The sequence below is a fragment of the Pinus tabuliformis genome, chromosome 2_1 (assembly GCF_031772625.1).
Source record: "Pinus tabuliformis cultivar Carrire ecotype Pingquan chromosome 2_1, CPIR1, whole genome shotgun sequence".
Taxonomy (NCBI): domain Eukaryota; kingdom Viridiplantae; phylum Streptophyta; class Pinopsida; order Pinales; family Pinaceae; genus Pinus; species Pinus tabuliformis.
The window spans coordinates 948,251,642-948,272,397 of NC_142299.1; the positions used below are offsets into that span (position 1 = coordinate 948,251,642).

At 37.4% G+C, this 20,756-nt stretch overlaps 1 protein-coding gene across 2 annotated transcripts in view; it reads right to left on the reverse strand.

Annotated features, from left to right (window-relative positions):
- Positions 1 to 5,161: 5,161 nt before the first annotated feature.
- LOC149203780 (uncharacterized) overlaps positions 5,162 to 20,756 on the reverse strand; it is a 70,310-nt gene continuing 54,715 nt past the window's right edge. Inside the window, exons 7-8 of one of the 2 annotated variants that reach the window (XM_089403551.1) lie at positions 5,818 to 5,872; positions 5,162 to 5,710 (exon numbers count right to left, since the gene is read on the reverse strand). In XM_089403551.1, coding sequence (XP_089259677.1) covers positions 5,601 to 5,710; positions 5,818 to 5,872 — 165 coding nt within the window. In that variant the 3' untranslated portion in view covers positions 5,162 to 5,600. The remainder of the gene's footprint in view (positions 5,711 to 5,817; positions 5,873 to 20,756) is intronic. The other variant, XR_016253969.1, reaches the window with a different exon arrangement.

Consider the following 20,756-nt stretch of genomic DNA (forward strand, 5'->3'; position numbering starts at 1 on the left):
ATTTTTTAGATATTTTATAGTAAAAAATTAAATAAAACATTTTTTTCATTAACAAATTATTACCAGATATAAAAATAAACATAAATCAAACAACTAAATATAATTTTTTTTATTAAAAATATGTAATTATGTGCAAGTTCATTTAATTTTTGTGGTTAATTTTTTTTTAAGTAAAATCACCTCATAGATTATTTTATTTTTATTCTTTTTAACTTACTATTTTAAGTAATAGCATTTTGTTGATAAAGGCAAATTATGCTATGTCAAACATAAATTACACAACTAAAAAATTATTTTAATTAAAAATCTATAATTATGTGTACTTTCACTTGTTTTTTGTGCTCAACAATTAGGGGTAAGTTAATTTCTTTTTTTGGCCTTTTTTTTTTTCTTTTTTTTTCTCGAAGTAAAACCATATCATAGATGGTTTTAATGAAACAACATTTTCTTAGCAAATGGTTTTGAATATTTTTCTATATTATGACTTAGTTTACATTTAAATACTTTTTATTACAATAAATAAAATGCAAATGTTTTAATATGTGAAGTGCAAAATAATGCTATGCTCAATTAACAAAACTAATGAGATAAACATAGTGCAAATATATTATTTATTGTTGTTCTATTATTTTGAGTAAAAAGATAGTAAGAAAATAAAAACTGAAATTTAAATAACCAATGCATCTTAGAAAAGCTCAATAATGAACAAGTAACCACAATAATATGCTTAAAGCTATAAACAAATAATTTGTGAGATAAACCAAATAAAACAAGATAGCCCCGAGGGTTAGTTTAGTTGGTCGATGGTTAGTTTAGTTGGTCAAGTCTCAGTCGTAAAAGCACTTGTTATTGAGAGGTCATATGATCAATTCTCTCAACACTCTCAGGGTCAAGCTCTGTGACAGCAAGAAGTAATCCCTTCAGGTGGATCTGCCCAGTACAAACAGTACAAATATTTCGAGTGGAGGTCGCAATCACAAATCTCCATGAACCATGAACCATATTTAAAAAACAAAAAAAACCAAGTTCATCATATGCGAAAAAAATTACAATGTAAAAGAAAATACACCATTTCAAATATCACAACTTTCAAAACTGAAATCAATTTCCAAATGGCTTAGCCATTAATGGCTTCTCATTCATTAATTATCCAAAAAAGTCTACAAAACTGCTAAAAACAAAACACTAATTTCTCCTCACTAACATCTCATATAAAAAGCTAAAAAAATGTACTAGCACAAAACCAATTCTCGAATTGGTTTTAACTTATTTGTACAAACGAAAGAGAAAGAGATGGAAGTTAATAGTATTGATTTCTCCACTTGGTTATCTAATTCTTTTCTTAGTTGTTCAATTTCTTCATTCAACAACCTCATGTGCCACTCAACAATTCGCATCTTTTCTTGATTGTTCAAATCTTTTTTGCTCTTGTGCCACTTGGTTGTTTCAATTCCATTTCTCAATTTGAATGTCATTTTATTTAACTATCAGAATCTTTTCTTCGCCATTCAACTCACTTTACAATCATTGTATATTATTTGCATGTTAGTGTATAAAACACAAGCCGCACGTTCAACTTTCAACATTACGTCAATTGCATCTAACAAAACCTACTTTTGGTATTACAAATTAATTCTAGCTATAATGAATATTGGATCACTTTTTTAAAATTCAAGAGCAAGGTTTAAAGCAAACATTAATTAGGATTTGAGAGCCTTGATTTGGTGATCGAAACCAATGTCTAAATGGGGTCATGGGTTTGTGTGGAGTAGGTATGATTATAATCAACTTCAAAATATTTTTTATGTACAAGGCCTCAAGTTCATGAGCAAAATTCAAAGGTCGTAATTAGGTTTCACGATACAAACAAGGAGCTTTGGGAAACAAGGCCAATTCTAAAATCAAGGCCAATATACAAATTGAGATCATGTCTCACTCATTTGTAAAGAGAAGGCCTGAATTTGAAGTCAATCCAATCATTGAATGAAGTTAATGTTGAAGCACTTTGATGAATGAATGAAGAACCTGAGGTTTGGACTGAAAAGAGAAATATAGCTTTGGAAGATAACATACAAAGATTAAAAGGAAGATAAACAGAACAAAAAACATGAAAGAGAGTCGATAATTGTAAAATTTAAATGGTGACAATAAGTTCCAAATTTGAAAATTTGGATCAATTTCCAAATTGAGGCAAAACAACTAACAAGTGAAAAAGAGGTGGCCAGTTTTGAAAATCAAGGTTGATGATTGCACTTTGGAAAAGGTTATCACTTAGCTAAACTGAAAAGGTTTGAATAAAAAAATGAAAGGAAAAAAAACTCAAATAAAAAATTAAGAAGCACTCAAATGAAACACAAACAAAAAGGAAAACCTTTGAATGGTTTGAAAAGATTAAATGAGCTTGATTTGGAGATCGAGGTCAATATGAAAATCAAAATCCACCCACACCAAAGTCAGTGGATGAAGACCCCAATTTAGCAATCAAGGTTGATTACCAAATCAAATGGATCACAGAGTCCAAGGAAAAATTGAGAATTTGAAAAGAAGTTTCAAAGTCTAAACAAAGGGCAAGCTTTGAAATATTTAACAGTTCAAATAAAAGTCCAAGGGAAAGTTCAAAGGCAAAAAAAAGGTGATAAGAGGCCTAGATTTAACAATCATGTATGATTTCCAAATTACGGGACTAATGAACTAATTAAAGAAAAAAAGGCTTAGTTCTAGAAATTGGGGCAATTTGGAAAGTGAAAGGGGAGACACAGAAATTTTCAAAAAGTAAGTAAAGGAAAAGAAAGAGTTAGAATTCAAATTCTAAAAAGAACCAAAGACTCTAAAGAAAAATTAAAAGAAAAGTTTAAGTTAAAGCAAAAATTTCATATAAAAATTCCAGAAAAAAGGCTCGAACTTGAATTCGAAAAAGTTCAAAAAAAAAACTGCTTAAAAATAAATAACCACAGATCCTAATTTAGCAGCAATCAGACTAATTTTGGGATTGGAAAACGAACTTCAAAAAGAGGTTAACAAGTGGCCCTGATAAGAAGGTCAGGCCTAATCTAGAAAGCATGGGCAGAAAGAGTTCAAACAAAAAGAAAATCAAGAAAATAATGAATGAAAAACTAAAACACAATGAGGAATAAAGTTCAAGGGATGAAGGAAAGCAAGTCAACTGAAGTGCAGAGTTCGAGAAAGAAAAATAACCAAGTCAAAACAAAGAAAGTAAAACATGAAATGTGAGGGTTGTTAAGGGCCAAACACATTCTTATTTATGTATAGTTTTCTGAATAAATCACAATTAATTATGAAAAATAATTTCAACCAAACTAATGTGATCCACTATCAAAATATTTGTTCATAATAACGGACCACACTAGTGCACCAGCGTTCATCTAATTGCAATTTATCCAAAAGAGTCTACATACAATAATATCAATCACAAAAGTCTTAGAAATAATATTTTTCATCCTATTCAAAATTAGCACTCCAACCAACCAACCAGTATGAAAACCCATTACTATTTATATTATCTCATGAGCCGAAAACATTCACCTCACATACTCGTTTGATAGAATGCAATCAACCATGCAAACTTCTCTAAGGATAACTTTTCTAAATATCTATAGATAACTTTATTAGAAATCATTCGACAAATTGTGAAGGTTTAGAATGGAAAAATCATTTAGACAAATTTTGAAGGTTCAGAAAGGAAAACACACCAGATAAAAAAATGCGAGTATTTTATATACATGGAAATCAACCTTAAAGTACATTCAAATCAAATGCGAGTATTTTATATATACATGGAAATCAACCTTAAAGTACATTCAAATCAAATGCGAGTATTTTATATATACATGGAAATCAACCTTAAAGTACATTCAAATCAATGAAAAACATATGTCAAATGTATGATATGGATAGTTCAAAGAAATATGTGTATCAATGTGGAACAATCGTATCAAACAAATCACAAACTACGAGCATCAAAAAGCACACTTTCTCAGATCTGATGAGAGGTGCATGGAGAAAATTATCATTAATTAATCCATAAAGTTAAAAAATCGGACACACAAACAATTTTCCGATGTGATGAGAAGTGCATGGGAAAGTTGCAAGCTTGAGTGCGATTGGAAAATTCAACCATAGGCCCTACTCATTAGATTCAATTGACAGACACATAGATCCAACAAATTTGAGTAGATTGATTTTGAATTAAGTGTATTATGTGGTTGTAGGTGCATCAAAAAATGCCATCAGCTATATTACTATCATTTTAATTTCGTTAGCAATGGTTTTTAGAGTTGCTTAAAAATATATTCATTTTATTCAGTTTGGCAAAAAGACTACTTTTTCACATTTTCGTTAGTGTTGCTACAATGTGCAATAACATTAGGATACAGACCATCGTAGATCAACAGTAAACAATTGAAGCTCCCCTTCGTGCGGACCCAATCAACATTTCCTACATTATAGTAGAAAAGAAATGCCTCCAAAACATCAATATAACTTTGATAAACATTTGCAGGAAATGGATGGGCCTAGTAAAGATATCTTCCCAAAGTAATACCGAAATCATCAACGAGGAATAGAATTCAAAGGAATTACCCAAACACGTCAATTAATATCAGAGATTTGATCTGACGTTTATAAGGAATTTCAAATACATCATCCCTCTTTACTCAAGAATGAGAAATCTCTAGTTTTATATTCAGCTGACCATATGTTCTACTCTAGGCAGAATGCAGAACACAGCTAAATCATGCAGAAATTATTTTTGCTTTGCCTTTTAACTTTAGATGCTCTCCCTTCAATAAAAGCATAATCTTATTATTGATATATAATGAATACAATAAAAAATCACTGCTGCACAATAAATACCATAATGTGCAGAAAAGTGACATGGAACGCAGGGAAACACAAAAATCAAAGCAGCCAAGAAGAATTTTCAAATAAATTTTCAGTTTGTACTGAGTTCCTATTCAGAATTTATATCTGCCAGTGGAAACATGCAATGGATAAAACTGGGTTAATAAACTGGCTTCATACATAACTAACCTCAAACCTAGTTATTCCATGAGGCCTCGAGTTACGCTATTTCCACTTCACCGTTCATCATAAAAAATTGAATGTTTATAGAACTGCATAGAATTGGAAAAATATACCTCGATGGAAAAGAAAATAGTCACTTTACTGAGGTTTTCCTATAAGGATTGCTTTTTTGTTAAATAATACAAACTGCTTGCTTAGATAAACAAAAGAAGAAATTCAATCGAGCACTGTTAATTCACAGAGACTGGCTCTTAAACGTTACCCAGAGACTAATGTAAGCATGTGTTTGGAACCTGACTGTTGCAAATGACAAACTTTCATATCAAGTTGTCAAAAGCTTCTCAGAATTTTAGTATATACAACTTTCAAGGATTTCTGTGAATATTAGCCGTGCATCAAAGCTTATCTGTATTAGAATCTATGATTATATATGAACAGGCATTAAAAATGAACTATAAGGAGACCAAAGTATTGATTTTCTTGAAGAGCCCTCAGTTAACAAGCAAGGGCCAGCCTTCTCATCCTTTAATAAAAACCTCCAAAGATTCAATGTTTGTTTACCTTCTTCCCACATTTCGGACGCCTGATAATTTCTTTACCGCATTACATAGCTTTTTTTGTGTTCTTACAGCTTCTGGTTGTTCTGGAGGCTTAAAACTGCAGCTACCTACAAACAAAAGGTGCATTATTCCTTTGAAATTTATCAATAAAAACAAAGGATGTTGTTTTGAAACTACTATCAAAAACAAAAACAAAAACAAAAATCAGTAATACCATCATCATCCTTCTTATCAGTTGATCCATCAAAAATAGCTATGATGCCACCATCCTGCAAACGAGGCATAAAATCAGCAACGCTTAACTGAACTTTCCCTTTCTAAAAGTAAGACCTGTCATAAGATCACACATATGGAAATACTAAAAATTGAAACTAAAAAATGGAGATGGAGCAAGGTGTGTATGTTTTTGGTAACTGTTTATGATATGAATCAGAAATTGCCAAGCAGTACAACTTACAAGTGATATTACAACATAAAGCTTCTATACTGATTTCTGTTGATTTTTCCTTGGCACTTAGAATCAGGTCTATGTCTAAAACACGATCACAGACACACAGAAATACCCAAAACCTACTAGCACTTTACACCAGAAACCTTCAGCAGTGAAATCAATTTAGTGTACAGATATATGAGCCCAATGCTCGATTAATTTATTACCTATTAATAAAAGAATCATGGGGCTCCGGTAACAGGGATTGTGGGACTCGATCTCTGATACAAACAGTTTACATAGTATACAAACTAGGGCTTGCAGTCTGCAACAACAGATTTGCAATCTGCCCACATGGAACTATACAAGAACAACCACTTCTGCACTTGTTGTCCTTGAAATCTGGCAGGTCCTTTGCCTCCTCTACTCGTAGAGAATAATGCTGCTCCAATACCTCTGCTTTCAGCTGCTCACAAGATCTTCTGCTGCTCCAGATTCACTTGCACAACCAGCTCCACAGCTCAGCCTTCTTACAGTGATCTATGCTGCTCCAAAGTCACTGATTTTTGGCCCAACAAGTCTTCCTTCTAACAGTGGATTTGCTTCTCCAATATCACTGTACTTAGGGCACAAAATACCAGCAACTCACAGTGGGTTTGCCGCATCATATACCACTGTATATCAGCTTCAATGCATGTTGTTCACAACTTTGTTCATGAAAAGATTTCGAGATCTATACTCAGAGTCTCCTCACAGTCCTCTCAGATCCAGGACTTGGATCACTCCCATAGCCCTAGCAGACCTTGGATCTGTCCTTAGCAACCAACCAACACTGAATGCAAGCCTCATATATCTCTGTCACACTTTGATCCTTTCGCTCCAAGACATTTCATGGGTCTCAGCCCTCAACCAATTATGCTTACTGCTGGAAATTTACTGTGCCATCCAAGGCCCTTTCGGCCCTCTCCTAGACTGGACTGAGTCCTATTCAGCCTGTTGTAGCATGTACAAGAGTCTCAGCCTCCACTACAGGACTTCGGCCCTCCTTTCCTAAGCAAAACAGAGTCTCAGCTGCCCTCTTTCACACTTGGTCTTGCACAGAACCCAGAACAAAGATAACATGTCAATCCTTCTTGGATCAAACTGCTCAGACTTCAAGAAACTCGTCCTCCTTCCAGCTCGGCCTTCTCTAAGCATTTACCGCAAGCTCTTGTTCACATAAGGATGTTTGCCATATTGTTTTGGCTCTGCCCTCGGTGCCCTTCCTCATACTCTTGCTCACTTGGTCAAGTAGCTTGGAACCCCTGGCCTGCATATTTCGGGCCTCAACCTCCTATTTCAACCTGCAGTCACCATCTTCTTAGCCTCAGTCTTGTGTTTTGTCTCCTGCACATGGATCTAAGGGAACTCAGACCTAATACTAGCTTTTTGGCCCTCCTTCCACAAAGATTTAGGATCATGGCCCTCTCCAAAGTTACAATAGAACTCAGCACCTTCCAGCCCTACTTGACCTCCTTAGACCAGGAGTATTTCAGCCTCCTGGGACCAATGTTGTGAAAAGCGCGAGCGGGATTAAATCGGCGCCGGGAATGAAGCGGAAAAAAGCGGAAAAAGGAAAAAAGCGGAAAAAAGCGGGAAAAAAGCGTTTGGTACAAAAATATTCATTTTTTTTCATTTTTTTTAATATCTAAACCATCTACAACATAAAATAAATACATTGACACATAAATATGATAAAAAAACTAATATATAAGATGTTTAATATCATTTCTAGCGCTAAAATCACACATAACATTGAATCATGTCCTGAATAGTAAGTCTTGACTCCTGAGTCCCAGCTCAGCCTCAAAATATCAACAAAAAATATGATAATGTATCTCATCATGTCATAATGTCATATACAATAAAATGAGGTCTAATCCTATTGATTTCCTCTGCCCCTCTTGAGAGAAAATGCCACAGCTTTCCCTTTCCCTCTAGATGTAGATGCTGGTGCTTGTGCTGGTGGAGATGACAGTGGAGTCTGATGTGCTCTAGAAGCTGAAGAACTAGAAGTAGGAGCTATAGGAGGTAGACCACGTCCTCTACTGGTGGCAGGGATAGCCCGAGTAGGTGGTGTCACCTGGAAACATTACAATCTCCCAATCCTGAAATCCTGAAAAACTGATAAGTCTGCTGGATTTTAAATGAAATCTAAAATTCTACTTTCTCCATATGAAATCCAATGAGGCTGGAACCACTCTCAAACATCCTGAGTCATTTCATGGTAATGTTAAAAATTTAAGTAAAAGGATGAAAATGAAGATTAAGGAGAATGTCACTTTTACTTTAAGAATTTAACATTACCATGAATAGCATATGCATACTAGGGCCTAGACTTGATCATTAAGCTGCCCCACTCAAAAATTATTTGTTTCTTTCAAAAAAAATTGCATGAAAAAACCCAAATGACCAAATGAAAAACCAAAAAAAAAAATTATAAAATCGTGCTGCCCTGACACCCCGAGCTTTTTTCCGAAAAAAGCGCGATTTTTTGAAAAAAGCGCGATTTAATCGCGCTTTTAACAACACTGCCTGGGACTATCTCAACAGAAGAACGATTACTTCTCTTGCACTTGACTGCTCATGAACCTCACCTTAGGCTCATTAAATAATTTTCCTTGGGCCACTTAGGAAACCTTCTAGATCTAAGGTTTTCACTTCTTTCACCATTAGAATATTAAATTATTTCTTTCTTGGTCCCAAACCCCTTACTTGGATCCAAAACCCCATTTTGGGTAAATCACCCAATAAACAACTTATTGATGGGTTGTCCTCTCTAGGAAATACCTTCCATGCTACCCAAAATTTAACACTTCCTCTTTTAGTGAGGAAGATATTTCCTTCATGCTTCCAGCTCCATGACTTTCCATGCATGTTCATGACCTCTTCGCATGAGTCATGACTTTCCTTGCGTAGCCATACCCATCTTGTATGAGCCACGACTTCGTTGTACTAGGCCTAGTTTTGACTTGCACAGTGCATGAATATTTTTGCATGCAACATGACTTTTCCAATGTGATCCTTGCATGTCCTCGCAGGATCTACAACTTTCCTTACACCACCATGAATGATCTCGCATGGTTCATGACTGTCCTTGCATGGGCTGAAAACTTCTCGAAATCACTTGATCGTGAAGACTCAAACTTCCACAGGGTAGACTCCCTCTAAGTCTACACAACCTTCACTGGAACACCTGGTACTTGTACCTGTACCTGCACTTGCTTCCTGCACACACTATGATCCACATGCCTTCAAAGTTGTCGCGATACCATATCGATTTTTCCTTGGCACTTCAAAATCAAGACTGTCTAAAACACGATCACAAACACACTGAAATACCCTCAATCTACTAGCACTTCGCACAACGAAAATCTCCAGCAGTGAAATCAATTTAGTGCATAGAGATATGAGCCCCAACACTCATATCTCTATTGGGGTCAGTTGGAGAAGACACACAAAGAGATAGAGAAAATCAATTTTCTGAAGTAAAAAGTTCTGAGGAGGAAAATCGATTGAGGAGATCTCTAGTAGAGAGAGGCAGTTCGGTAGAGGGACTTCAGTCCAAGGCCGAGAATACATAGTAGAGAGGCAAAGCAGCCCCAAGAGAGACAACACAACTCCAAAAAACGTGACATAGAGGCTAGAGGAGCTGACATAGTCACTTAGAGGCAGCATTGGGGTTTCTGTGAGGCAGAGAGAACAACAATTCAGCGAATCGATTTCTGAGCCGAGAAGGCTCACTGGGAGAGTGACGCAGCTCCTAGAGGAGGTGGCGCAGTTACAGCACAGAGCTTGGAGCAGCCATCGTTGCCCAGCACTGGGGACAGCACAGTGACCTGTGGGGTTTGTTCATCCAAGTGTTGGATTCGCCTAAATATTTGTATCCCGATAGAGGTACTTCTGTCGGGTTTATTCTCTGTTGGGTGAGCCGGATTTGGCACCCTAGTTGTATTCAGAAATCTGGTTAATAATAAAAACCCTCATATCTGCTGCACTGGTTTTCCTGCATTGGGTTTTTTGGGGGACGTTTAGTCCAAAAATAAATGTCCTTTGTATGGTTGTCTCATTTATTTTTCAGTACTTAATCTATATGGTGGTGTAGGTTGTAGTGTATTTACATTAATATTTTCTAAAGAATTATGAAAATAACTTGTTAAACTGAAGAACACAAGTAGGTAATGCAAATCAATTTACTGTAGTAGGATTTATGACTTGTTCGATTCATAAATTTTCACATGGTATCAGAGCGATTGCAGATCAAGGAGGACTGAAGCCATCAGCAAAAGGACAAAGGAAAACTTGTGTTGAAGACAATTGGCCGAGAGAGCAGAGGAGGGGTGACGCAGTCACCAAGGGAGGCTCACTCAAAGCTTGCATCAACCTGAGTGGGAGATGTTGTTGTTGTAGAGGGCAGCACAATGATTGTTGGGCCAGCGCAGAGACTGTTGAGACTCATTTTTCCAGTTGTCGTGGCTAGAGGTGCAACGCAGACTTCATCTGAAGTTGTTGGTGGGGTATTGATTTTGTTGGTGCAGAATAGTACCTAGTGGGGCAAGATCCTTGAGGTGCCCAAACTCTTGGATCACATATGGCTACAGGAGCCCTTAATGACAGTAGCAAAATGACGGGAGTCAGTTGGTGTGAAGGATGATGCAGCAACAGTGGCAGAGCTAAAGTGCCAAAGTCTGAAGCAGCGCAGTAGAGTGTTGCAGCAGTGCGGAAGGCACAGAGAAGATACAACAGCTGCGCAGTAGCATCAGAGGATCAACACAGATTAGCAACAGAGGTAGCTTCAACGTCAAGGGGCATCGAGATTGACCAACATGTCAGCTTTTGGGTGACTTTTCAATTGCTTACTTCTCAACAACTGAGTTGCAGTGCAGCAATTAGCAATGGCAGTGCTATGGGTAGCATGATACAGCATATTGAGAGGGAGTTGCAGTACAGATGCCGCAGTGACAGTCGCAATGTCATGGGCAACAGTACATGTTGCAACAACGCAATGGATGAAGGGCAGTAGGTCAAGCATCAGCAACGCAGAGGACCGATATCGTGGATCAGTGTGATACTTCTGCCGGGAATTATTACTAGAGCACATTCATTGCTAAGAGGGAGTGTTGATTTTTGGGTAGCATCAGATGTGCTCTAGCTCCGAAATTTTGTGGAGGGACTAGAACACATGAGATCTCCAAGACCCGGTAATCATTTAGATAAATTCCACCCAGATTGTTTTTTATTAAAATAATTAATATTTTTAATGGGGTTCCTAAGTTTAAACTTAGGAAAAATAAAATATTAATGGGTATTAATGAAAATATGGGTGAGAAGCTTCTAAAAGACGAGGATCAAGTCTAATTTAATCTTAGTCATTGATTAGAAACTTAATCTTGGTCGTTGATTTCTCAACAGGAAAAGTATAAATGGAGGCTTGGGGTCAGTTGGAGAAGACACACAGAGAGATAGAGAAAATCGATTTTCTGAAGTGAGAAGTTCTCAAGAGGAAAATCGATTGAGGAGATCTCTAGCAGAGAGGGGCAGTTTGGTAGAGGGACTTCAGTCCAAGGCCGAGAATACATAGCAGAGAGGCAGAGCAGCACCAAGAGAGACAGCACAGCTCCAAAAAGGGTGACGCAAAGGCTAGAGGAGCTGACGCAGTCACTTAGAGGCAGCGCTGGGGTTTTTGTGACACAGAGAGAGCAGCAATTCAGCAAATCGATTTCTGAGCCGAGAAGGCTCACTGGGAGGGTGACGCAGTTACAGCGCAGAGCTTGGAGCAGCCATCGCTGCCCAGCACTGGGGACAACACAATCATCTGTGGGGTTTGTTCCTCCAGGTGTTGGATTCGCCTAAATATCTGTCTCCGGATAGAGGTACTTCTGTTGGGTTTATTCTCTGTTGGATGAGCTGGATTTGGCACCCTAGTTGTATTCAGAAATCTACTTAATAATAAAGACCCTCATATCTGTTGCACCGGTTTCCTGCATTGGGTTTTTCCATGGATATTTAGTCCAAAAATAAGTGTGTCCTTTGTATGATTGTCTCATTTATTTTTCAGTACTTGATCTGTATAGTGATGTAGATTGCAATGTATTTACATTAATATGTTTTGAAGAATTATGAAAATAACTTGTTAAACTGAAAAACACAAGTAGGTAATGCAAATCAGTTTACTGCAGTAGGATTTATGACTTGTTCGATTCAGAAATTTTCACATTTAATGGTGAGTGTGAGGAATACTTGATCAACTTTGATTGCTCCTAAAACCTATATATATGTAAACTCCTCATTAATTGAAGTCAAATAAATACGTACGCAATCAAGATAGCAACATTGGATAGTGAGCCTGTTGGGTCCCTATAATACTAGTGATTACCCCATTACTATTGTAGTTATACCCCTTATTTATATTGATGTACCCATGTAGTGCCCATATTGTTACTATTGTGCCACATAGAAGCCCACTATTGTTATTGTTGTGCCCTACAATATTATTGTTATGTAGGCTTTGATTGTATTGGGACCACTTAGACTCCTATATATAGAAAGGAGGTATTTTCATTTGTATCATCCAAGAATTGTTCATTTATGTAATGTAAAGGAGGTTGCCCCCTCGAAGAGGCTGAATTCTAAGGCGTGGATCTCTCTTTTCTATCTTTTTGTGAGCTGGTTTCATAACATTTGGTATCAGAGCTTTGGATTCTAGGGTTTCGCTGCTCCAAACAGGTCATCGTGGCATTTTCGCTATAACTTTTTTTCTGTGACGTTTCAGAAGTTGCAAAAAAAACCCATTTGAGAAGAATTGGCGCTGAACCTTGGGTCCGAATTTCAGAGATTTTCGCGCGATATTTTCGGAGATATGATCTAAGGAAGTTGGCCTTTTTGCAGACTCCTGAATTACATTCAAAACAGGTGACCTGGGGAAAATCGTCATAACTCTCTCTCTGAGGATCGGATTGAAATTTCGTAAAAAGGTGCAGAAAGAGGACGGACTGTAGTTTCTTGTATGTGTGTTTTAGATTCAAAGGTTGAAACAGTGGCTCGTGGCACGTCGTACAAGTTCGCTCTACTGAACCAGTCTAAAAGCAAGTCACTGTGGGAGATTTCACATAACTCTTCCTTGGAGAATCCAATTTGGCTCATACTTGTGGCATTGGAAAGAGGACGCAGAAGGCTACTGCAGGTAGCAATTTCAGAACTGGATGATTCGAAATTACAGAGACACATCAGATTCAATATCAGGCTTCTATAAAGTGAAAAAAAAGGTGTGTAGTTTTTTTTAAATTTTTGTGTAAGCTTGGTTTAAAGGAATTCAAAGGGCATAGTAAAGAATTATTATCGGTAACTGATGCCCCGAGGAAAGAAAATGCAAACACCTAGTAAGGAACCTGAAAGCTCTAGCATGACTCATGAAGAAGAAGAAGAAATGCTACGTGATATATCAAAATTACAAGAACAAGTGCAACAAATGTCACGGTCACAAAAGCTAACAGAAGCTAAGATAAGTGGCGTGGAATCTAAGATAAAGGGCATGGAAGCTAAGATGGATGATTCAAAGACAGATTTGAAGAGAGACATGGCAGATTTGAAGATAGATTTGAAGACAGATTTGAAGAGAGACATGGCAGATTTGAAGATAGATTTGAAGACAGATATGGAAGAATTGAAGAAGTTGCTACAAGAAAGTGTCACTAATGGTGAAAAGGTAGTAAAGGAAACTCATGATGAGAACAAAAGAAATGTTAATCATGATACCATAGACGCTAATGTTGGATCGAAGACTCATCATGTTCCAAAAATCGATATGAGGAAGTTTGATGGCAAGGATCCCGCCACATGGATATTACAGATGGAGCAATTCTTCGATCTCAATAATGTGCAAAACACACAAAAGGTACGTATGGCAACTTTATATTTGGAGCCAAATCAGTTTGTATGGTATCAATGGATTTGTTCTCGTAAACAATTTATCACTTGGGCAATTTTTACGGAAGAATTGATAGCACATTATGAGGATACAAAAAGCAACACTTTTTTTAGCCAATTGATGAATCTCAAACAAAAGGGTTCAATAATGGAGCACATTGAGGAGTTCCAAAAATTGAACATAAGGATAAAAGATATTCCAGAGGAGCATAGGATTGATGTGTTCATAGGGTCTTTAAAGGATAATATCCAACATGATGTGCGCCTTTGGGAACCTGATTCATTAGAGAAGGCATTCAGGTTAGCAAGAAAAATGGAAAGCAAAATTATGGCAACTAGGAAGCATACCATTCACAACTATAAAGATGGAAGTGTTGTTGCCCATAGTCTTCCACAACCTACAAGGTTGACACCACAACAATTGGAAGAAAAAAGAGCAAAAGGGCTTTGTTACAATTGTGATAGCAAATACACAAAAGGTCATAAGTGTGCTGAGAAGAAATTATTCTACATAGATTGTGAAGAGGAAGAAGAAAAGGAGCAAGAAAGGTCAAAAGAAGAGGATATATTCCAGGAACAAAGCCTAGATGAAGAACAAATAAATCCGACCATATCTTGTAATGCATTGGCGGGAATTACCACTCCTCAAACCATCAAGATAGAAGGACAAATCAAGAAGAAAAAGGTAATAGTGTTGATTGATTCAGGAAGCACCCACAATTTTATTCATTGTAGGGTAGCAAAAGAATTGAATTGCTTCCTATATCCAGCACCAGAGTGTCAAGTGATGATTGCAAATGGAGGAACAATAAATTGCTCTGGAAAGTGCCATAATATCAAGCTATCCATGGGAGAATATGTATTGACTAGCCCAATGCTTTCCATTCCAATGGGAGGTGCTGATGTTGTACTAGGAGTCCAATGGCTACAATCCTTGGGTACAATAGCTTTTAATTTTCAAGAACTTTTCATGAAATTTTCTGTGGAAGGAAAGGAAGTTGAATTAAGGGGTATTGCAGGGAAACCAGGAAAGATAATCAGCTCTAATGGTATGACAAAGCTTCTAAAAAAGGAGCAAAGGGGTGTAATTGCACAATTATGTTCGCTAGATGTTTCCACATTAGAATCATCTATTTCTCCAGATCTCCAAAAAGTCCTGGACAATCATTCCAAGGTATTTGAGACTCCCAAAGGTCTCCCACCTATGCGTGATCATGATCATGCTATTCATCTGATTCCAGGAAGTGTTCCTCCAAACATCAGGCCGTACAGATATCCCTATGTCCAAAAAAGTGAAATTGAACGTATGGTTGCAGAAATGCTAGAGGCTGGTATAATTCAACCGAGTCAAAGTTCTTTCTCTGCTCCAGTAGTATTGGTGCACAAGAAGGATGGATCATGGCGCATGTGTCCAGATTATAGGGAGCTCAACAAGCTCACTATTAAAGATAAGTTCCCCATTCCTGTCATTGATGAATTACTGGATGAATTGCATGGATCAATTTACTTCACCAAGTTGGATCTTCGTTCAGGATATCATCAAATCAGAATGAAGATTGAAGACATTCCGAAAACGGCATTTAGAACTCATGAGGGTCATTATGAATTTTTGGTCATGCCTTTTGGCCTTACCAATGCACCTTCAACATTTCAAGGTTTGATGAATTCAATTTTCAAACCATTCCTTAGAAAATTTGTGTTAGTATTTTTTGATGATATACTAATCTACAGCAAGTCTTGGAAGGATCATGTTGAACATGTTGACAGGGTGCTACAACTATTGGAGGAGAAACAATTATATGCCAAAAGATCCAAATGTTTCTTTGGAGTCCAGGAGGTGGAATATTTGGGTCATATTGTATCTCATGAAGGAGTTAAGGTAGACCCTAGCAAAATTAAAGCCATTAAGGAATGGAAAATCCCCACATCCATAAAGCATTTGCGAGGATTTCTTGGGTTGACAGGGTATTATCGCAAGTTTGTTAAGAATTATGGGAGAATAGCAGCACCTCTAACAACATTATTGAAGAAAGATGCATTTTCATGGACTCCGGAAGCAACAAAGGCCTTTGAACATCTTAAAGAGGCAATGTGCCAAGCACCGGTCTTAGCTACACCGGACTTCACAAAAACCTTTATTGTGGAATGTGATGCTTCAGGAAATGGAATTGGTGTTGTTCTAATGCAAGATGAAAGACCCATTGCTTTTGAAAGTCGTCCAATCAAGGGAAAGTTTTTAAGAAAAGCTATTTATGAGAAGGAAATGTTGGCAATACTCCATGCACTTAAGAAATGGCGACCCTACCTAATGGGAAGACACTTCAAGGTAAAAACAGATCATGATAGCCTTAAATACTTTTTAGAACAAAGATTATCCTCTGAAGAGCAACAAAAGTGGGTCACAAAGATGTTGGGTTATGACTTTGAAATCATCTACAAAAAAGGGAAGCAAAATGTGGTGGCAGATGCACTCTCAAAGAAGGATGAGGATGTGGAAACATTGTTTTGTGCCATTTCTATTATCCAACCTGATTGGATAACTGAAGCAACGGATGAATGGAAGAATGACGAAGAAGTGTGGGCACTTATTCGAAAGCTACAACAAGATTCCAGTACGTCTGATACATTTAGCTGGAAAAATGATTCGTTATGGTACAAAGATCGCTTATACCTCTGTAAGAATTCCCAGCTAAAACAAAAGATTCTTATGGAATTGCACACTTCTCCCTTAGGAGGGCACTCAGGATTTTTAAAAACTTACCACAGGGTTAAGAAGGAATTTTTTTGGGATGGCCTTAAATCAGATATTCAAAAGTTTGTGGCAGAATGTTTGGTTTGCCAGCAAAATAAAGTTGAAACAATTAAGACACCGGGTCTATTACAACCTTTATCCATTCCAAGCCAACGTTGGGAGGAGGTTTCAATGGATTTTATCACAGGTTTACCCAAGTCTGAGGGAAAGAGTGTCATCATGGTGGTAGTTGACAGACTTACCAAGTATGCACACTTTTGTGCATTATCACATCCATTTAAAGCCAGTACAGTTTCTACTGCATTTATGGAAACAATTCAAAAGCTACATGGAAACCCAAAGATTATTGTAAGTGACAGAGATCCCATTTTCACTGGAAATTTTTGGACAGAATTATTTTCTTGTCTTGGTACTCAGTTAGCTCATAGCTCATCTTATCATCCTCAATCTGATGGGCAAACTGAGATAGTAAACAAATGTTTGGAAGGATATCTTCGTTGCTTTGTATCTGATAAACAGACACAATGGGTCAAATGGTTGCCTCTGGCTGAATGGTGGTATAACACTTCCTTTCATACAGCAACAAAAATGACCCCATTTATGGCACTTTATGGGTATCAACCACCATCCATCACATCATATTTAAGAGAAAATTCTAAGGTTCAGGCAGTGGAACATCACATCGAACATCAACAACAAGTCCTCCAACTCTTAAAGGATAACCTTGTGTTGGCACAGAATAGAATGAAACAACAGGCAGATCAACATCGCAGTGAAAGAAGTTTTGATGTAGGTGATTGGGTATTCCTACGGCTACAACCATATAAGCAAATGTCCCTCAAGCAAGCTAAGAAGGATAATAAATTATCACCAAAGTATTATGGTCCGTACAAGGTGTTGCAAAAGATTGGTACTATGGCATACAAATTGGAGCTTCCTGCAGCTTCTCGATTGCACCCAGTTTTCCATGTTTCATGCTTAAAGAAGGTTATAGGCGACAAGCTCCCAGTTCAAACAATATTGCCAGAACTTGACGAAGAAGGAAAAATTATATTGGAACCGGAAGCAGTTATAGAAACAAGAACTCGACAGCTACGAAATCGATCAATTTCAGAGTACCTTATCAAGTGGAAGAACTTATCCGCTGAAGATTCCACATGGGAGGACGAGAATTTTATGCAGAAGTATCCTGAACTACTCAAGCGTTGAGGACAACACTTTTTTGAAGGAGAGGGGCATGTTGGGTCCCTATAATACTAGTGATTACCCCATTACTATTGTAGTTATACCCCTTATTTATATTGATGTACCCATGTAGTGCCCATATTGTTACTATTGTGCCACATAGAAGCCCACTATTGTTATTGTTGTGCCCTACAATATTATTGTTATGTAGGCTTTGATTGTATTGGGACCACTTAGACTCCTATATATAGAAAGGAGGTATTTTCATTTGTATCATCCAAGAATTGTTCATTTATGTAATGTAAAGGAGGTTGCCCCCTCGAAGAGGCTGAATTCTAAGGCGTGGATCTCTCTTTTCTATCTTTTTGTGAGCTGGTTTCATAACAGAGCCACAGCACTATGAGCATTGTGAGCCATAATCTGTAAATCTTCTTGTGAGCCATTGGAATTGGAATCTTCTTATGTGGGCAAAGGAGCCCTATATCATACTTGAGAGCCATTTGTGGTGAATTCATATAGTATGTTCATTGTTCTATTAAAGGCATAATTTCCCAAAAATACTTGGAAGCAAATCATCCTGGAAGCATATATATTCAAAAAAACATCATGAATGCCAAATTAGTTGTAGAATATATCAAAGCATGCATATTGTATTGAAATCAAGATAGAAATGGCATCCATAATACATTAATGATTAATTATTCGAGCATCAACCATCTAGAATCTAGATTCTTCTCCTCTTGTCTAGCCTTTCACTCTCCCTCGATTCTCTAGGGATATTAATCAACATTGCCAATTTTTATCAAACTACCTAATTCAAGCCTTAAAATATCGTACAAAAACCTTAACATGCCTGATCAATGATTTTGACTTGAGTGAAGGGTACATTTTTGCTAAGGCCATGACAAAGGAATTCAACAATCAATACCAACAACACTAGGGTACATATAGGGCTTGGTGCTCTTGATTAAATGCCAATCATATGCCCTCATACATGATATAATCTAATGAAATGTCACAATCCCATTGATCCTGAAATTCTGAAAACTGCAAGTCTGTTGAATTTTGAATGGGCTATGAAATTCTATTTTCTCCATATGAAGTCCGAGGAGGTTGGAACCACTCTCAAACATCCTGAGTCATTTCAAGCTAATATTAAAAATTTAAGTAGAAGGATGAAAATGAAAGTGTTATTCTCTTTTATCTTTCATTTTCATCCTTTTACTTAAAGAATTTAACATTACCATTAGGGGGAATCGAGGAAGCATCTAGGGAGCATTAAGGGAGTACCTTGGGAGTGTCTAGGAAGCATGGTTTCCAAAATTCCAACAACAACAACAAAAGTGACCCACGAAACTGCACGAGAACTGTCATGGAACCACGAATGGAACCATCATGGTTCTAAAAGTCTAAGAAGCGTGGTTTTTTGACAAAACCACAGTTTCGATTTTTGAAACCGCAATTCCACATGTCGTACACTCACAGTTTTTCACATGACGCAGTTTCGCGTTGCAATATGTGGAGGGGGGGCAGTTCATGCAACACTGATTTGGGTCGGATACTTCTGCTTTCCCCAAGTGTTATTTGCATTAGGATACTCTAGGGGGTAGGTTTTCCCATCTCATTCTTGGGATGCATCTGGTGATCCGGGCATCTGGATGGACAAGGCATGAACTCATTGGAAATGGTCCAAATTCACTCACCCGCGCCTTTATTCACCCACAGCCACTATAGTATCCCACGACGACATTCTAGACAGCCTTGTGCCTCTCATCCGAATTTCTCGCAACAGATGATTATGCTAATTAGCTCTGCAATTCGTGCAAATAACTTGTGATCATTTTGTATCAAGAACTTTGTACTGCGATACTGGCCATGCAAATAATTACAGCTTAATCCCTTTCGCGTGCGTGTTCTATAGTCATACAACCTACACTAACAATTGACGTTGTGAGTCTATCTGGCAGCAACGATCTCAGGTTTACTAGAACAGATTTGCCATGATTGCTTGCTAACCGACTGTTACTCGATCTTCAGGTTGGTGATCTTCAGCCCTCGTACTTCCACGTAACAATCAGAAAACTCGACTCACACGTAGACCAGAGTGCACAGAGCTCCTTCGTAAAACTTGCTCGCAGTCAATTGCAACAATGTAATAGTGCGCCTTCCAAAAGATTCACAACCCCTACGAAATCACCTACTCTCCAAAATGATCAGATTGACCATCACACTGAGATTTCAACGCTCTCATGGAAACTCCAAATTGCATGCAAAACATCCAGATATTTGCATAATTCAGACCACGTACTCATGCAAGGAAAGAGTTTGTTGTGTCATTGGATCAACTCTTTTTACTTAGATCGAACATAACACCTGTAACAAAGAAAAACAAAAATTTTGCAATCGATCTCTGTTAAGCAAGCCTGCCATAACAATTTCTTGTTGCACTTAGACAATCTGCGTCAAAGAGTGCAGTGAGCCTTATATTTCATCATCAAATACTCAACATTTAGGCCTTTCCCAATAGTAAATCCATCCTTCAACAAATCAATTGATATCTTCTTCCGTAACAACGCTTTAGCATAGATCTAGTCACCAAGGGATTCGACCCAGTGACAAGAACTTTGTCATCTTGCACACGAACTCGATCTCAGCTTCAATGTCTTAGGTCAACTTTCTAACAATAATCTCTGGAATCCGACACTATTCTTGACCACAAGATCAACCCTACAAATGATAAATTTGGCTTGACAAGTCACAAGAGAAAACCCTCAAGCTGGCAAGAAACCCAACTCTTATAACACTAAACTATTCCAAACGG